This window comes from Hylobates moloch, unplaced genomic scaffold (genome assembly GCF_009828535.3).
Source record: "Hylobates moloch isolate HMO894 unplaced genomic scaffold, HMol_V3 SCAFFOLD_1, whole genome shotgun sequence".
NCBI lineage: Eukaryota > Metazoa > Chordata > Mammalia > Primates > Hylobatidae > Hylobates > Hylobates moloch.
The window spans coordinates 40,821,956-40,837,957 of record NW_026652276.1 but is presented as its reverse complement, the minus strand read 5'-3'; the positions used below and the strand labels follow the sequence as shown (position 1 = coordinate 40,837,957).

Genomic DNA, 16,002 nt, shown 5'->3' with positions numbered 1-16,002 from the left:
AAACCTGGGCAGGGCCTCTGCTGGCCTGGACCAGGGCAAGGCTGGGGCTCTGAGAGCTGCGCAGCACACGCTGCAGCCCCTTGATCCCTGCTGTTGTCACCTCCTTCATGTCTCTCTGAGTCACCCTCCTCTCTCCACACCCTTGCCTGACGGCCCCAGGCCACCACCATCTTTCTCTTGGGATCTGGCCTCTCTGCCTTCAATCTTGCTCCCCCGGCAGTTCATCCTCCTCCCCACCTAGAGGGCAATTATATTTTTGCTTGTATATTTTTTTCCCTAACCATTAAAGGACTGCATGGCTCTTTTCCCAGCACCTGAAACAGTGCCTAATAAATAATAGGTGGTCAATAAATATTTTCCAAAAAAATTAATGGAATACAAAGATTCATTCAAAGACCTAAAACTAAAAAAAAAAAAAAAAAAAAAAAGAAACTAGATAAACACAGAAAACAGTAAAATGTACCAATTACATCCCACCAGCGGGTACTTTTTCTGAAATGTAACTCTTACTTGGTCCTGTGCCTGCGTCAGACCAGTAAAGGCTCCCAGACACCAGAAGGGTCGGGCCCACACTCCCAGGCAGGCATCAAGATCCTTCGAGTTTGGTTCCCATCACCTTCTCCAGTGCCCTCCCGTCCCTGCTCCCCTGAGGGGTCCCAGCAGCCTCTCCCCAGCTTTCGTGAGTTCCCTAGGTCAGCAGAGCACTTCCTGCATCTGGGCACGAGCTGTTCACTGGTCTGGACTAGCTGTCATGTCCAGTTTCCCTGGGACACTCTGTTTGCCTTGTGCAAGGTAGGAGAGAGTGGCAATTAAATGCCCACTCTGGAATCTGGCTGAGCTGAGTTCAACTCGTGGTTCTTCCACTTACCTGCCATGCATAATGTGCAATAACAACAGCACCTCCTCCCAGAATCTTTGTGAAGATTCAACAAAGTAAGTGTAAAAATGTAAAAGGTCCACGCTTGCACATGGTAGGCGCTCAATAAATTTTAGTCCCACCACCCTCTTCCTGCCTTTACTCACATAAAATGATTTATTGCTCTCTTCTTGCCTTGCTGAATGGATTTTCATTCTGCAAGAGAAAGACATGCTCAGAAAGTAACTAGACAGCAAAGAGAAGTTCAAAGCTTAGGAGCTGAACCCTAAGGCCGCCACCATCTGACCTCTGCTCTCTGACCTGACCTTCTTAGGGGATCCCTAGGATAGTTGGGGAACTCACTGAAGCCGGGCTCCTGAGGGCCCCAAAGTGGGGGCGCTCATGAAAAGGTCCTGCCCAAGGAGGCAAAAGACTTGTCTTATGATGTTGGGGCAACTTCTGTTTTGGAGGAGCATAAACCAGCTAGAGGGACCCCTACATATTCTCCCTGAGTCAAGGCTCTGTGAGTCAGGTGACACCCCCCGCCACCCCCTTACATACACACTGGCACACACACACTCCGTTCAGGGAACTGTGTGGAACTCTCTTTATTGGAGAATGAAATGTTCTATATAAACAAATGTTCCAAATAATGAAATGTATCCCATTAAGATACAAATGTTGAAGTCAAACTTGTTTTTCATTCAAATCTTTATAAATGCTATATATAAAACGAATACCATATATGTGTATACGTTCACAGCGGCCTTTCCCTTCAGCTCCAAAGCCAGCAGCAATTTTTTTTTTTTTTTTTTTTTTGAGACGGAGTCTCGCTCTGTCGCCCAGGCTGGAGTGCAGTGGTGCAATCTTGGCTCACTGCAAGCTCCGCCTCCCGGGTTCACGCCATTCTCCTGCCTCAGCCTCCCGAGTAGCTGGGACTACAGGCGCCCGCCACCACGCCTGGCTAATTTTTTGTATTTTTAGTAGAGACGGGGTTTCACCGTGGTCTCGATCTCCTGATCTCGTGATCCGCCCGCCTCGGCCTCCCAAAGTGCTGGGATTACAAGCGTGAGCCACCGCGCCCGGCCCTGCCAGCAGCAATTGCATCACTCCGACCTCTGCTTCTGTTGTCACAGCTCCTTCTCTGACTCTGACACTCTGACCTCCTCTTTCACGTACAAAGAAGGACCTTTGTGATTACATGGAATCTGGGATAATCCAGGATAATCTCTCCAACTCAAGGTCAGCTGATTAGCAACCTTAATTCCATCTGCAGCCTTACTCTTTGGCAAGTAACATAACATGTTCACAGTCTCCAGGTATTAGGGTGTAGACGTCCTTGGGAGGGGGGTCACTGTTCTGCCCACCACACCCATCACCTCATTACTTTCTTTGAGCTCATCTCCCACCACTCCCTGCTCACTCGCTCCGCTCATGCCACACTGGCTTCTGCCTTCCTGGAAGAGGTCAGACATGCCAAGCAAGTTCCCACCCCAGGGCCTTTGGACTTGCTGGTCCCTCTGCCAAGAGTGCTTGCCCCAGGCATCATTGAGGCTCCTTTTGTCCCCTTTACACAGGCACTCACCCTGACCTCCCTACATAAAGTATCCCCAACGTCACAGCCCCTACCCACTTTGCCTGCATTGTTTTTCTATGTAGCACTTGCCAACCTCAGATGTAATAACTAGTTTATGGTCCTCTTCCCCTCCCTTCCCCACTAGAATATAAGTGCCAAGAGAGTGGAGTCTTTATTGTGTTTCTGGCTCTTTTCCCAGTACCTGAAACAGTGCCTAATAAATAATAGGTGGTCAATAAATATTTTCCAAAAAAATTAATGGAATACAAGGATTCATACAAAGACCTAAAACTAAGGTGTGTTTCTAAGCTTGTAAAATGTGAGTAAAAATTTTAATTTGTGATTAAAACCAACATGCAACCCACACAAAATCTGAGACACAGGAAAGTAATCAGCTAAAGAATGAGTCACCACCCTAAATGCATGGGAGGGTCGCCAAGGCTCTGTGACAATAGCACGCATCAAGCTTTGGGCTCCAGGGCAGAAAACAGTTATTGAGGGTACCCCTGTGGAGAGCAGTTGATACAGTGACTTTGAATCAAATGATGCAATGACTTTGGAAGCTGTGGATGCAGAGGACCCCAAAATCTACATGTAGGATCTGAGGTTTGCAAGAAATCAAGGTCGATTCTGGCAATTCTCTAACATCCCTGGCATCAATTAGTTCAAGTCAGGCCAGGTGGGAGGGAGATTATTTTATTCACATGCCTTAAACCATTTCTGCCTCATGGACATAAAAATACTTAGGGCCAGGCTCAGTGGCTCACGACTGTAATCCCAGCACTTTGAAGGCCGATGAGGGCTGGTCACTTAAGGTCAGGAGTTCCAGACCAGCCTGGCCAACATGGTGAAACCCTGTCGTTACTACAAATACAAAAATTACCTGGGCATGGTGATGGGTGTCTGTAATCCCAGCTACTCAGGAGGCTAAGGCAGGAGAATTGTTTGAACCAGAGAGGTGGAGGTTGGAGTGAGCCAAGATGGCACCACTGCGCTCCAGCCTGGGTGACAGAGCAAGACTCCATCTCAAACAAACAAACTGCTGGGCGTAGTGGCTCACACCTGTAATCCCAACAGTTTGGGAGGCCGAGGCGGGTGGATCGCCTGAGTTCAGGAGTTCAAGACCACCCTGGGCAATGTGGTGAAACCCCGTCTCTACTAAAATACAAAAAAGTAGCCGGGCATGGTGGTGCGCACACCTGTAGTCCCAGCTACTCGAGAGGCTGAGGCAGGAGAATCGCTTGAGACTGGGAGGTGGAGGTTGCAGTGAGCCAAGCTTGTGCCACTGCACTCTAGCCTGGGCAACAGAGTGAGACTCTGTCTCAAAAACAAAACAAAACAAAAAACAAAACAAAACAAAACAAAACAATACTTACTTTGGGGAAACAACAGGTTTTGTTGGTTGGAGGCAATTGTGATTTTTTGGAGCTGGTAGAAGAGGAGCTGGCCTGAAAGTGAAAAACAAATAACTAAAACAAGAACATTGGAAATTCGGAAACCCTTTTTAACACTCCCAGATCAAGTACATCCCTATAGTGACCCAAAATTGGAATGCACGATCTGACAGCTGGAATCTTTAAAATCTGAGGCCTTTAAAACTCAGGCCCAAGGCCCTGGCACTTGTTCACTGTCCCAGGAAGAGTCTGTCCCCCAGTTCCCAAAGCTCTTTATCCCACATGGAGGCAGCAGCTGCCATCAGGGCTCTTTGGTTGGAAGCTGCACTTTGCCGTTGCACCAACACTGAGACTTCCTCATTTAAAATGGCGCAAACCCCAGGCGGGGCTGGCAAGATGAGGGTGCAGCCAACCAGCTGGCAGGGAAGCTGGGAAAAGCGAGGCTTTCTGGCCCACCTGGGATTTTCCTGCCACACTTGCTGTTTTAGAAATCTTGTGAAATAAATGAGGCTACAAATGGATCCTAAGGTCCCTGTGCCTAACCCATCCCAGAAAATTCTTACTTAGACCTCCCTGTGGAGTTCTTGTGTGGTAGTTGAGGGGTCTTGATTAGCTTCCGTGGTCCCAAGTTCCAGGGGTCCCAGCAGGTGCAATAGATGAGAGGGTTGGGGTACATGGCCAAAGGTCAGGGACAGTCTTGGCTGCTAGATCAGTAGGCTCTTGCTGAAATCAAAAAACAACAGCAGAAGGTTAAACCATTTAGAATCAAAGCAAAAATACGGACGAATTGGGAAGAACCCAGGGAGGACCAAAGAACAATGGTAGATTCCAGAAGCTGTTGATCTGGTGCAGGGTCTTGACTATAGGTTAACAGCTCATCCCTTTCTACTCAGTAGACTTGACTTGAAAGCAATTTAAACTTTGCCATAACTGGCTGGGCATGGTGGCTCACGCCTGTAATCCCAGTACTTTGGGAGGCCGAGGTAGATGGATCACTTGAGGTCAGGAGTTTGAGACCAGCCTGGCCAACATGGTGAAACCCCGTCTCTACTAAAAATACAAAAATTAGCTGGGCATGGTGGCACACATCTATAGTCCCAGCCACTCAGGAGGCTGAGGTGGGAGGATCGCTTGAACCTGGGAGGCAGAGGTTGCAGTGAGCCGAGACTGTGCCACTGCACTCCAGCCTGGAGGTGCCACTGCACTCTCCAGGGTGGAGAGTGAGACTTCCTCTCAAAAAATAAAATAAGATAAAATAAAAATAAAATAAAATAAAATAAAATTTGCCATAACCGAGTCCTTGCTGTGAGCCAGGTAAAACTGCTCAATTATTGTTATGCTGATACTATAGATGAAGCTACTGAGACTCAGAGAAGTCACAGCGGCAGCAAGTTGCAGAGCTGGAAACAAACACAAATCTCCCTTGACTCCCAAGCTCCTTCCTTTCCAGCAGGCCACACCAGTTCTCACTGAAGGGAAGAGAAATTCCCACAGCAAGTTCTGCACAGAACTTCCTGGGAAATTAGTTCTGCTGCTTGAGCTACAGTGCAAGTGAATCTCCTTGTTTCTCATTCCTGGTTATCTCCTTGAATTACAGAGTGGAAACTCCTTCCCTGGCTCCATAAAAACAAAACCCCTATTATGAGAATCTTGATGAAAGACAACTATCAGATAAACATGGTGGCTTGACCACACTGGCTTATCTTCTTTCTTTTCCAGAATCCAACTAAAATTAGAGTACAGCATTAAAAGAGATTTAATTCCACAAGAGCAAGAAAATGGGAGAGGAGACAAGATTGCACAAGGGATGTCCGTACATGTTCGGCATCGTAACTAGGGCTCTCACCATAGCTCACTACAGCCTATGTGCCTGCAAAGACACAGATGAATAAGATGGAGCCAATTCACACATCAGAGGTCCCAGAGGGTGCAGGACTTGGAACTGGTAGATTACCTGATGATATTGACAGGCAGCTGGTAGATGTGTAGGAGCACATGGTAGGATGAATACCATCCCTTTCCCTACGCCGCATGTCCTAATCCCTGGAAAGTGTGACTATGTTACCTTACATGGCAAAAGCAGCTGGGATTAAACGAAAGATCTTGAGATAGAGAGATTAACCTGAATTATCAGTCAGAGAAGATGTGATAATGGAGGAAGAGGTAGGAGTGATTGAGGAAAAGGTCCGGGGGCCAAGGAATTGGGGCAGCATCTAGAAGCTGGAAAAGGCAAGGAAACGAATTCCCCCTGGAGCCTCCGGAAGGAATGCAGCTCTGCTGACCTCTTGATTTTAGCTCAGTGAGACTCATTTTGGACCTTGACTTTCAGAATTATAAGATTGTTGTTTAAGCCACTAAATTTGTGGTAACTTTGTTACAGAGCAACCGGAACCAGAGCATTTGGGAGTATGGGTGAGGGATTGGCAATAGAAACATAGAAACCTAAGAAAATATAATGTGCAATTACTCCAGGTTAAAAAATACTGAATGAGAAAGTAAACATAATCATAGTATGGCACACACTCATATGTATCAAATGTAAATACTTAATATTGACTTAGCCAAAAAGTGAACTGTGACCACATGGGAAGAATGAGCGGAATGGGTATGTATAAGAGCCAAATCCTCATCTGCTGTACCAGAAAGAAAAATTAACATACGGAGCACAGACAAATTATTTGGAAGTATGAGGTAAAATTCCAAAGAAATAGATAGCAGAGTTGAAAATAATTGCCTCTAGGAGCACATTGAGAAGTAGAACTGACAGGTTAGGGGATGGGGCAGAAATTGAGACTTTTCTTTAATGAATTTTTAACATTAGTTGGTTTTTAAATGATGTCAGTGGATATTTCTTTTCTCTTTTCTTCTTTTCTTTTCTTTTTTCTTTTCTTCTTTTCTTTTCTTTTTTCCTTTCAGAGTCTCACTCTGTCACCCAGGCTGGAGTGCAGTGGCACAATCTTGGCTCACTACAACCTCTGCTTCCTGGGTTCAAGTGATTCTCCTGCCTCAGCCTCCTGTAGGTGTAGGCCTCCAGCCTCCTGCAAGTGCCCACCACTATGCCTAGCTAAGTTTTGTGTTTTTAGTAGAGACTGGGTTTCACCATGTTGGCCAGGCTGATCTTACACTCCTGGTCTCAAATGATCCTCCTGCCTCGGCCTCCCAAAGTGCTGGGATTACAGGCATGAGCCACTGTGCCTGGCCATGTCAGTGGATATTTCATTAGTAATAAAAACAAATGCCAAAAATGTTATAAGAATCAATGGCCTAACAGAAGCATTAAAACGATAGCAGATTTAACTCAAATGTCTAAGTCTATGATTAGTTTTCAATATTACACTGGAATACATTTGCTTAAGAACCTGCTGAAAAAACGAAATCGACCTTTTTCTCTAACACGACTGATGCTTGAGAAACCCACTGATGGTGTCTAATGACCTTAAGAGCTAGAGAGGACCTTAAGGTTGAATCTGTTTTACATATGAGGATATTAAAACTCACTCACTTGTAACTGCTGCTTTAACAGTACAAATCTTTAGAGGCTCGTGCTGTGAGTCCTGTGCTAGATGCTGGTTGGACCTTGCCCTCAGGGAGCTTGCAGTCAGCAGAGGAGTCGGCAGAAAGAGAGCTAAGTGAGCAGTGCAGTGAAGGCAAGAGACCTGGCCTTGGAAGAAAGGCAGCGTGTGCAGGGGTTGGCTGGGCCAGAGGCCTGGGACTAGGGAGTCTTCTGCAATAGAGGTCAGGGCTAGAAAGGAGTCCAGGGCTAGAAAGGAGTCCAGGAGACTGGCTAAACAGCAAAGGCCTAAAGAGCAGGTGACAGGGCCACCATTTATAACTGTCCATACTCCACTGGGTTTGGGGGCCTGTCAGGGCCAAGTCAAGGAGATGAGGTCAGAGAAGCAGATGGGATCGAGTGCCCAGGTGGGAAGATGATGATACAAGGGGCTAGAATTCAGGTGAAAGTCTGAAAGAAGGCTACAACAGTAGCAAAAAAGAAACTGCTTCTGCTTAGAACCTTGTGTCTGCTTCCTGTAGGAAAGGAGCCAACCTTGAACTTGGGAGATTTAGCAGGAGTCCATGGGGCAGGAAGTGAGAGGCTAAGGCAGGTCCACTTCTAGCAACTGCCTTCTCTCTTCTTGAAGGCCAGGACTCCACTATGGAGTGCTCTCTGTGCCTCAACACCTCCACTAAGCCTTGCAAAGTGGCTTGTCCACAATGGGCATTTGATGAATATTTCTTACCTGACTAGTAAATTTGATGGTTGTAATCAGCTCATCATGGTGGTTGGCGTAGCTCAACAAAGAGAAAAAAGACGGTGCGGTGGCTGATGCCTGTAATTCCACCACTTTGGGAGGCCAAGGCGAGAGGATCACTTGACGCCAGGACTTCGAGACCAGCCTAACCAACAGGGCGAAACCCCGTCTCTACTAAAAACACAAAAATTAGCCAGGCATGGTGGCACACGCCTGTAATCCCAGCTACTAAGGAGGCTAAGGCAGGAGAATTGCTTGAACCTGGGAGGTGGAGGTTGCAGTGAGCGGAGATCTCACCACTGCACTCCAGCCTGGGTGACAGAACAAGACTCTGTCTCAATAAATAAATAAATAAAACAAAAAACAAAAACAAAGAGAAAAGAGATTCACAGATGAAACTGCCAAAATGTTGTAATCATCATTATCATGTTATAAATAATATTAAACATTTGCATTCAAAAGCCAGAAAGCAGATGTAAATTGTATGGGTGATACAGTCACTCAGTGGGGTTTTACATAGATTTTCAATGATCTTTGATGAACGTGTGGTTGTTTCCTTTTCTTCTTCCCCATGATAAACAATGTCTTGGTATATATTCTTTTGCTCTTAAGAAAAAAGAAAAAAGGCCTCATAGGTGTGGTGGCACATGTCTGTAATCCCAACACTCTGAGAGACTGAGGTGGGAGAGTCGCTTGAGGCTAGGAGTTTGAGACCACCCTGGGCAACATATCGAGACTCTGTATCTACAAAAAATTTTACAAGTAGCCTAGTATGGTGGAGTGTGCCTGTAGTCCCAGCTACTTGGCAGGTGGTGCGGGAGGATCACTTGAGGCCAGGAGTTTGAGGTTGTAGTGTGCTATGACCACACCACTGCATTTCAGCCTGGGTGACAGCACAAGACCCTGTCTCTAAAATAAATAAATAAATAAATAAAATAAAAATAAAGGCCTTTCTCTTTGAACACCCATGGGAGTGATACTCAAAATATTTAACAACCAGTAAGATAAGGCTATTGAATAATCAACCAGGGTTGGAACAAGGTCCTGGAGGATCTCACTCCCACCTCCATGCCGGGCATTAACCCCTTAGTTGCTGAATCATGAGGTGGTCTGGGGGTGCCAGGGGAGGAGTTGGGGCAACCAAGGTGGCAAGGAGGACATGCAAGGGGCTTGGACCATGGTCATCTACCAATCAATATGGCCGTATTTTATTTATTATTATTATTATTTTGAGACAGAGTTTTGCTCTTGTTGCCTAGGCTGGAGTGCAATGGCGTGGTCTTGGCTCACTGCAACCTCTACCTCCGAGGTTCAAGCGATTCTCCTGCCTCAGCTTCCCCAGTGCTGGAATTATAGGCACCCGCCACCACGCCTGGCTAATTTTTGTAAAGATGGGGTTTCACCATATTGGCCAGGCTGGTCTCAAACTCCTGACTTCAGGTGATCCACCCACCTCGGCCTCCCAAAGTGCTGGGATTACAGGTGTGAACTACCGTGCCCGGCCTATATGGCAGTATTTTAATATTTCAGTAGCTAAAATCAGCCCTTGACTTCTCATAGCTTCTTCAGTGGGAACTACTTCTAACAGATTTTTGGGGCATCCTTCCAGAAATGTTGTGAGTGCATATAACCTTAAATGTTTTGCATATAGAACTTAACCTGTAGAGAAGCATAATAGATTTTTAAAATGATTTGCATAAATGAGAGCATACTTTGCACACAATGTTGCATCTTGTTCTTTTTGTGTAACAGGATATCTAGTAGATATTTCCATGTAATCACAGATAGATCTGCATTTACAGTGGCTTGACATCATACAGCTCTAATTATAGAGGGGTGTGTGAGTGTGTGTAAGGATGTTTTTGTCTCCCTTTTTTTCCTTTCCTGCACTTCTACCTGATGATTTTACCTGAGGCTCGCCCTAACAATAGTCACCAGTGAGCCGGCAGAGGCTTCAGAGAAGTTACTGGTTAGTATTAATAATCAGTAGAAAAAATAATATAAAACATCTTTTCCAAAGAGCTTACCTTGGACTGCCCAAAGATCTGTTATTCTCATGTGGCCCAAGTCAAGTATCTTAAAGAAACCACAATGTTAGAGACAAACGGTTCCCCATCAACACAGAATCAGAGTTTACTTTAGATCAAATCCAGAGGTTCCAGAACACAAGACTTTAGTGGCCATTCCAAGTGGTTGAAATGCCGAAGCAGAAAATTCACAGTATGGGTACTGCGGGAAGACAGACTTCTAGTGAATCCAATCAAAGGCTTTTACAAAGGCTGGCCTGGCACAAACATGAATTTCCCTTCTAAAGACAAAACAGTGGAAGTTTCTCAGTATTGCAATGAAAGTAAACTAGAGGAGAAGGTCACCCCACCATTCAGATTCCCGTGACTTGGGCCTGAGTCGTGAGGTTTGCCCTTGGGAGATGGCAGGCCAAAGTTTGTTTATTTTGTTGCTATGGACACAGAACAGTAGCTCCTCATTGGCTCAGGGCTCTTTTCTTCAAGAGAGAAGGTTGGGAGAAACAGCCAATTAAATTCTCCAAGACACAAATCAGTGACCACCCTCAACAGCAAAGAATTCATACTTTTAACACTGGATTTCCACTTTCGTCATCAGCCGTGGGACAAAAATGTTTAAGATATATCTTCAGAGGAAATAGAATTCAACAGCACTTTTAGGCTTCATTTGTCTATGGCAATAGTTACCAGGCAGGATCTGTGATGGATTTTTAATTCCTCTGTCATCTACTCACAGAAACCTAAAACTCTAGACACTTTTTTCCCTTGAGTTTAAGCCTTTGAAATCTGTGAAAGTAAAAATCCCCCAAGGCAGGAGTCTTTTTCAGTCACAAGGTTTTCTGATTTTTTTTTTAAATAAAGCTGCTTTTTCTTACTATAGAAAAAAGCACTTGCTTATTACAACCCAGTGGCTTTCATTTTAGTTTTACTGCCACTCATTATAAGAAATATATTTTACAAATTTTGTAATAAAAAATTTCATGAAATAATACTCTTATTATTTGCTATTCTCTTCTATTTCTTTTTCTTCTTTAAATTAAAGCTGATTATAATCTACTAGATTGATTTCATGATCCTGGTGGGTCACAACCCCTAGCTTACAAAATACTGTTATAAATTCATCTATTCACTCAACTTCACATTTGTTGTCTACTGTGTGCCAGGCACTATTGCTAGGTGTGGGGATATACCTCAGTTCTTATACTCAATACAACTTAGAGACCAATGAGAAAACAGACAATAAAAAAGCTCAATAAAAGCATAATTAATTTTTTTTCCTTTGAGACAGTATCTCACTCTGTTACCCAGGCTGCAGTGCAGTGGCAGTGGCAGTGGCAGTGGCAGTGCAGGCTGCATGCATAGCTCTTTGCAGCCCTGACCTCCTGGACTCAAGCGATCCTTCTGCCTCAGACGCCCAAGTAGATGGGACTACAGGTGCGCAGCACCATGCCCAGCTAATTTTTTTGACTTTTAGTATACATGAGGCCTTGCTATGTTGTCCAGGCTGGTCTTGTACTCGTGAGTTCAAGCGATGCTCCTGCTTCAGCCTCCCAAAGTGCTGGGATTACAGGTGTGAGCCACCATGCAGCCACAATGACTCATATTAAGAGACTCGCCAGAAGCAGTGGGAGTTCATAGCAGGAGTCACTCTTCTAGTCCAGTGAGTCAGGCAGCAGTGTTAAACAGAGAAGAGATCTGATTAGATCTACATATCAGAAAGATCATTCTGACTGCAATATAGGGAAGCAATTGGAAGGGCCAGGGACACCAGGTAAAAGTCTGTGGCAGTGGTTGTCATGGGACCTAACGATGGCCCTGACTGAGGAGCAGCAGTGGGGATGGAGAGAAGACATGATAGGACTTGGTGACTGACTGGATGCTGGGATGAGGGAAAAGGAGAAGGTGATGATTCCTGGCTTTCTAGCTCGAGCAGTTGAGTTGACCGTGGTGCCATTTATTGAGATAGGAAAGTCTGGGGGATAAACAGGTTCCAGGGAGCAGATTATTAGTTCAGTTTTGGATATGTTGAGGTGCAGGGAGACTAATAGACAAGTGGTGACATCTGTTAGAGTTTCTTATATATTTTAGAAGTTCAGAAGAAGATTCTGGCCTAGAAGCAGATTTAGGAGTCTTCAGAGTGGATAATATTCCAAGCCAAGAGAGCGAGTGAGATCACATATAGAGAGAGTATTGTGTAAGGAGAGAAGAGGGTCTAGAACAGAGCTCCGAGGACACCAGTATTTATAACAAGATTTCTCAAAGTGTAGGCCACGTGTAGTTAAAATGCATAGACCTGTTGCTTGATCACAAGTGGCTTACATCAAAGAGGTTTATTAACCTCATGAAATAGAGTCTGGAGGCAGTGCTATCAGAGTTGGTGCAAAGATTCAGCAATGTCCTTGGAGAACTGGCCTCTTTCCATCTCTCTGTTATGCCAGCCTCAGTGTGTTGATGGAGGGAAGCCTCTTGGTTGCACTACGGCTGCTTCAACTCTGAGCACCATGAACAGGCTAGATGAAGAGAGACTTTCAAAGATTAAAAGGAGGGAAATAACTTAGAGAACAACTGATAAACTCTATTAGTCATCTAGACAATCTGTCTCCATCCAGAGATTGAATATTTACTTTGAGTGTGTTTAGTGTGTAAAATTTTATATTTAAATCCTTTCTTATGATTAAAAAAAAAAGCTGCAGGATTTGGGTCTTGAGTGAAGCATGGCTAAAAACAGAGATACAGAGGAAGTAAGTGCTGAAGGAAAACCCCAGCCACTCGACTTGGCAAAGGCTCAGCACTAATTACTACTACTTTGGGTCTCCCCATTCTCCTTTCATCTTTTTGGACATGAGTAAAGCTTTGCCAGGTCCAAAACAGCAGAGGAGAAGGAAATGAAGGTGTTTAGGGGCTAAGTGTTAAGTACTCTTCGGAGACGGATCTTCCCCAGGCTGGATCATGGTCAATCACTCACTCAAACTCTCCGGTTCATCCATTCTCTGCCACGGGGTTTCACCGTGGTCTCGATCTCCTGACCTCGTGATCCGCCCGCCTTGGCCTCCCAAAGTGCTGGGATTACAAGCGTGAGCCACCGCGCCCGGCCAAGTGCTCTTCTCTTTGATGAAACTGGGGAAGTGCTGGCATTCTCAATATCTTCCCCTAAAACAAAGTGTCTTACTATTTGGAACAGAGGTGGAGGACACCAGAATACCAATAGTAAAAGTATAAGTTGAATAAATGAATAGTAAAAGTATAAGTTGAATAAATGAATGAGGGAAATTGCAACTTAATTCAGACAGTAATATTATCAAAATTGGTCTGCACAGGGCTTGGGGAAATAGATATCCTCTTGTGTGATGTTGCAGCATTCATGAAGTGGCAAACATGGTCAGCTGGGAGCATTCGGAGGCTTTCCATCTGTGCAGCACTATTTGTGGCTCTATGAGAATACTCCCAGTGTGGAAAAGACAGTGTTCTCTTAAGAAGCTTGTAATTATCTCCAACTTGCTCACTTGCTCAACTTTCTTTGATCTTTGTCTTTCAAAATCTGACTTTAGAGTGGTGCTATGCTAACTCCCATGGATCATCCTGAATAGCCCCAACCAGGTAGCCACAGGAATCCTGTGAGAGCCTGCAGTGCTACCCTTGCACCTAGAAAGAGGGGCCACTGTTCTGAGCCCTGGGCTTTAGAGGGCTCTGCATAGGACAGGCACACACAGAAACCTACATTTGTTCAAGAACACGTGGGCCCAGGCTGGGTGCAGTGGCTCACGCCTGTAATTCCAGCACTTTGAGAGGCCAAGGTAGGTGGATCAACTGAGGTCAGGAGTTTAAGAACAGCCTGGCCAACATGGTGAAACCCTGTCTCTACTGAAAATAAAAAAATTAGCTGGGTGTGGTGGTGCACGCCTGTAGTCCCAGCTACTCAGGAGGTTGAAGTGGAAGAATTGTTCGAACCCAGGAGGAGGTGGAGGTTGCAGTGAGCCAAGATCGTGCCACTGCATTCAAGCCTGGATGATAGAGCGAGACTCCATATCAGAAGAGGAAGAAAAAACAAAAAACAAAAAAAACAAAAACACGTGGGCCCTTGATCTGGAGCTCAGCTCTGAAACAGCAGGAACCATAACCCTAAAGATTCACTCTCATCATTAACCATATGCAGGTCTCAGGGAATGCTTCACCACATCTTTTACCCTTTACCTTCAAAACAAAAGATGACTGTGCCCAAATGCTATAAAGGTTTGTGGGTGATGCTGCTGCTGAGATCAGACACAGACACTGCTTTGGAGTGCAGGAAAGACTGGGGCAGCAGCAGTAAGGTAAGAGGAAAGGTAACTTGTCAAAACCTCTCAGATAGCATGAATGCAAGATTTGTGCATAATGAGATATATTTTCCAGTGGTGCTGAGCACCCATTTTTTGCTTCTTTTAATGCCTTAATTTGTAATTCCACAGGTATTCGCATACAGGAATGGTATTTGCAAGAGCTACATATGGTGGCTGAAGAACATTGTGCAATATGAATCCTGAGTACCCTTAAATTTATATATATGTAGATCTAGATGGAACATGAAGCCTGGTACCAACTCTTCATATTACTGGATAGATCTAGAGATTGTTTGAGAGATGGTAAAAACAGCCATAGAAGTAGTAGTGAATTATATGAAATTAAAATACTCCATAGCATTTTCTGGCCTATCATAATGTTTGAATGTGATGTGAAAATCTTGATTTTGAACAACTTAGTGATTTTTCTGAGAAGGCAAGACAATCAAATTTTGTGAAACAATACTTTGATTTTTATATATTTGGGTTTTCTGTATTTTTCATCATCTCATAACACCTTTGGGGTGCTTTCTTCATAACTTCTTAAACTAAAGAACAAAACACTTCATGCTGTTGCTGGCAACATGACCTGCCAGCCAACAGTTGTATTTCGGCATCTTTTCCAAATTTGCACAGTAACATTTGCTCATTTGAAAATTTTGTGGCATTTTGGCCCTTAACTCATAAAAACTAATGAAAAACAGAAAAATAAAACTTACTATTAGCCTAACTCAAATTTAATATAGTGAAACTAACAATGGAAGTCAACAGGATGCTTAAAGCCCCAAATCTTAAACCTCATCAGAAGGTTTTTGGACTTAAACACATCCACTAGTAGTCATTTGTAAAAGAAAACACAATTAAAGATGATGAGAATAGCACTAAATTTCATATCAAAGTAGAGTCTCAAGCTTCATTTCTCACAAGATGGTCATAATTCTAAATGGATACTGAGTTTTTTCAAAAAATAGTTTCTTTTTTTTTTCCAAGATGGCAGACTAGAGTCTTTTAGTGTGCCTTGGCTCCTTGTTTCCAAGGAGATAGTGTGTAAAGATCATCTCTGTGGGTTTTTATGCAAAAAGGAAAATGGGAATCCACTAGAATTGTGAAGGACACCCCAGATGCCAGGGAGGAGAATGTGAACAAACAGCCCCAGTGATGGCATGCAGCTGATAAAAATGAGTGAAGCCCTAGTACATGGGAGAGGCAGACAGCCTCCCTCTATGACTTACCTTTCCACCTGGGATCCAAGCAACCCAGGCTGAGGGAGAGCACTTTGTTTCTCACAAGCTCTGGAGCTGACTTGGGGAAGCGGCTTGGAAACACTGTGAGGAAAAGACACAGAGAAAAGCTGCAAACATTTTCCCAGACTCAGGACTGAAAGCAGGGTGCCATTTTTAATCCAGGCATTCTTTGGTGACTTAGCAGTATGGCCACACAGGCATTTTAGTCTTGGGTGAGCAATTGGAGCACCTGCTCTGGCTTAGGGTAGGGGTCTCCATAGCCAGAACTGCGCAAAGAGCCTCATTAGTAGGTGCAGGGATTGTGCTCTCCCCCTTTGCAGGCCTGAGGTGGGAGGAGAGCTG

At 44.6% G+C, this 16,002-nt stretch overlaps 1 protein-coding gene across 5 annotated transcripts in view; it reads right to left on the bottom strand.

Annotated features, from left to right (window-relative positions):
* FLACC1 (flagellum associated containing coiled-coil domains 1) overlaps positions 1-15,764 on the bottom strand; it is a 75,859-nt gene extending 60,095 nt beyond the window's left edge. Inside the window, exons 1-5 of one of the 5 annotated variants that reach the window (XM_058439739.1) lie at positions 10,104-10,694; positions 8,065-8,250; positions 4,390-4,549; positions 3,809-3,880; positions 1,024-1,072 (exon numbers count right to left, since the gene is read on the bottom strand). In XM_058439739.1, coding sequence (XP_058295722.1) covers positions 1,024-1,072; positions 3,809-3,880; positions 4,390-4,502 — 234 coding nt within the window. In that variant the 5' untranslated portion in view covers positions 4,503-4,549; positions 8,065-8,250; positions 10,104-10,694. Of the gene's footprint in view, positions 1-1,023; positions 1,073-3,808; positions 3,881-4,389; positions 4,550-8,064; positions 8,251-10,103; positions 10,695-15,648 lie in introns of those variants that run through there. The other 4 variants (XM_058439741.1, XM_058439744.1, XM_058439745.1 and 1 more) reach the window with 4 other exon arrangements.
* Positions 15,765-16,002: the final 238 nt, after the last annotated feature.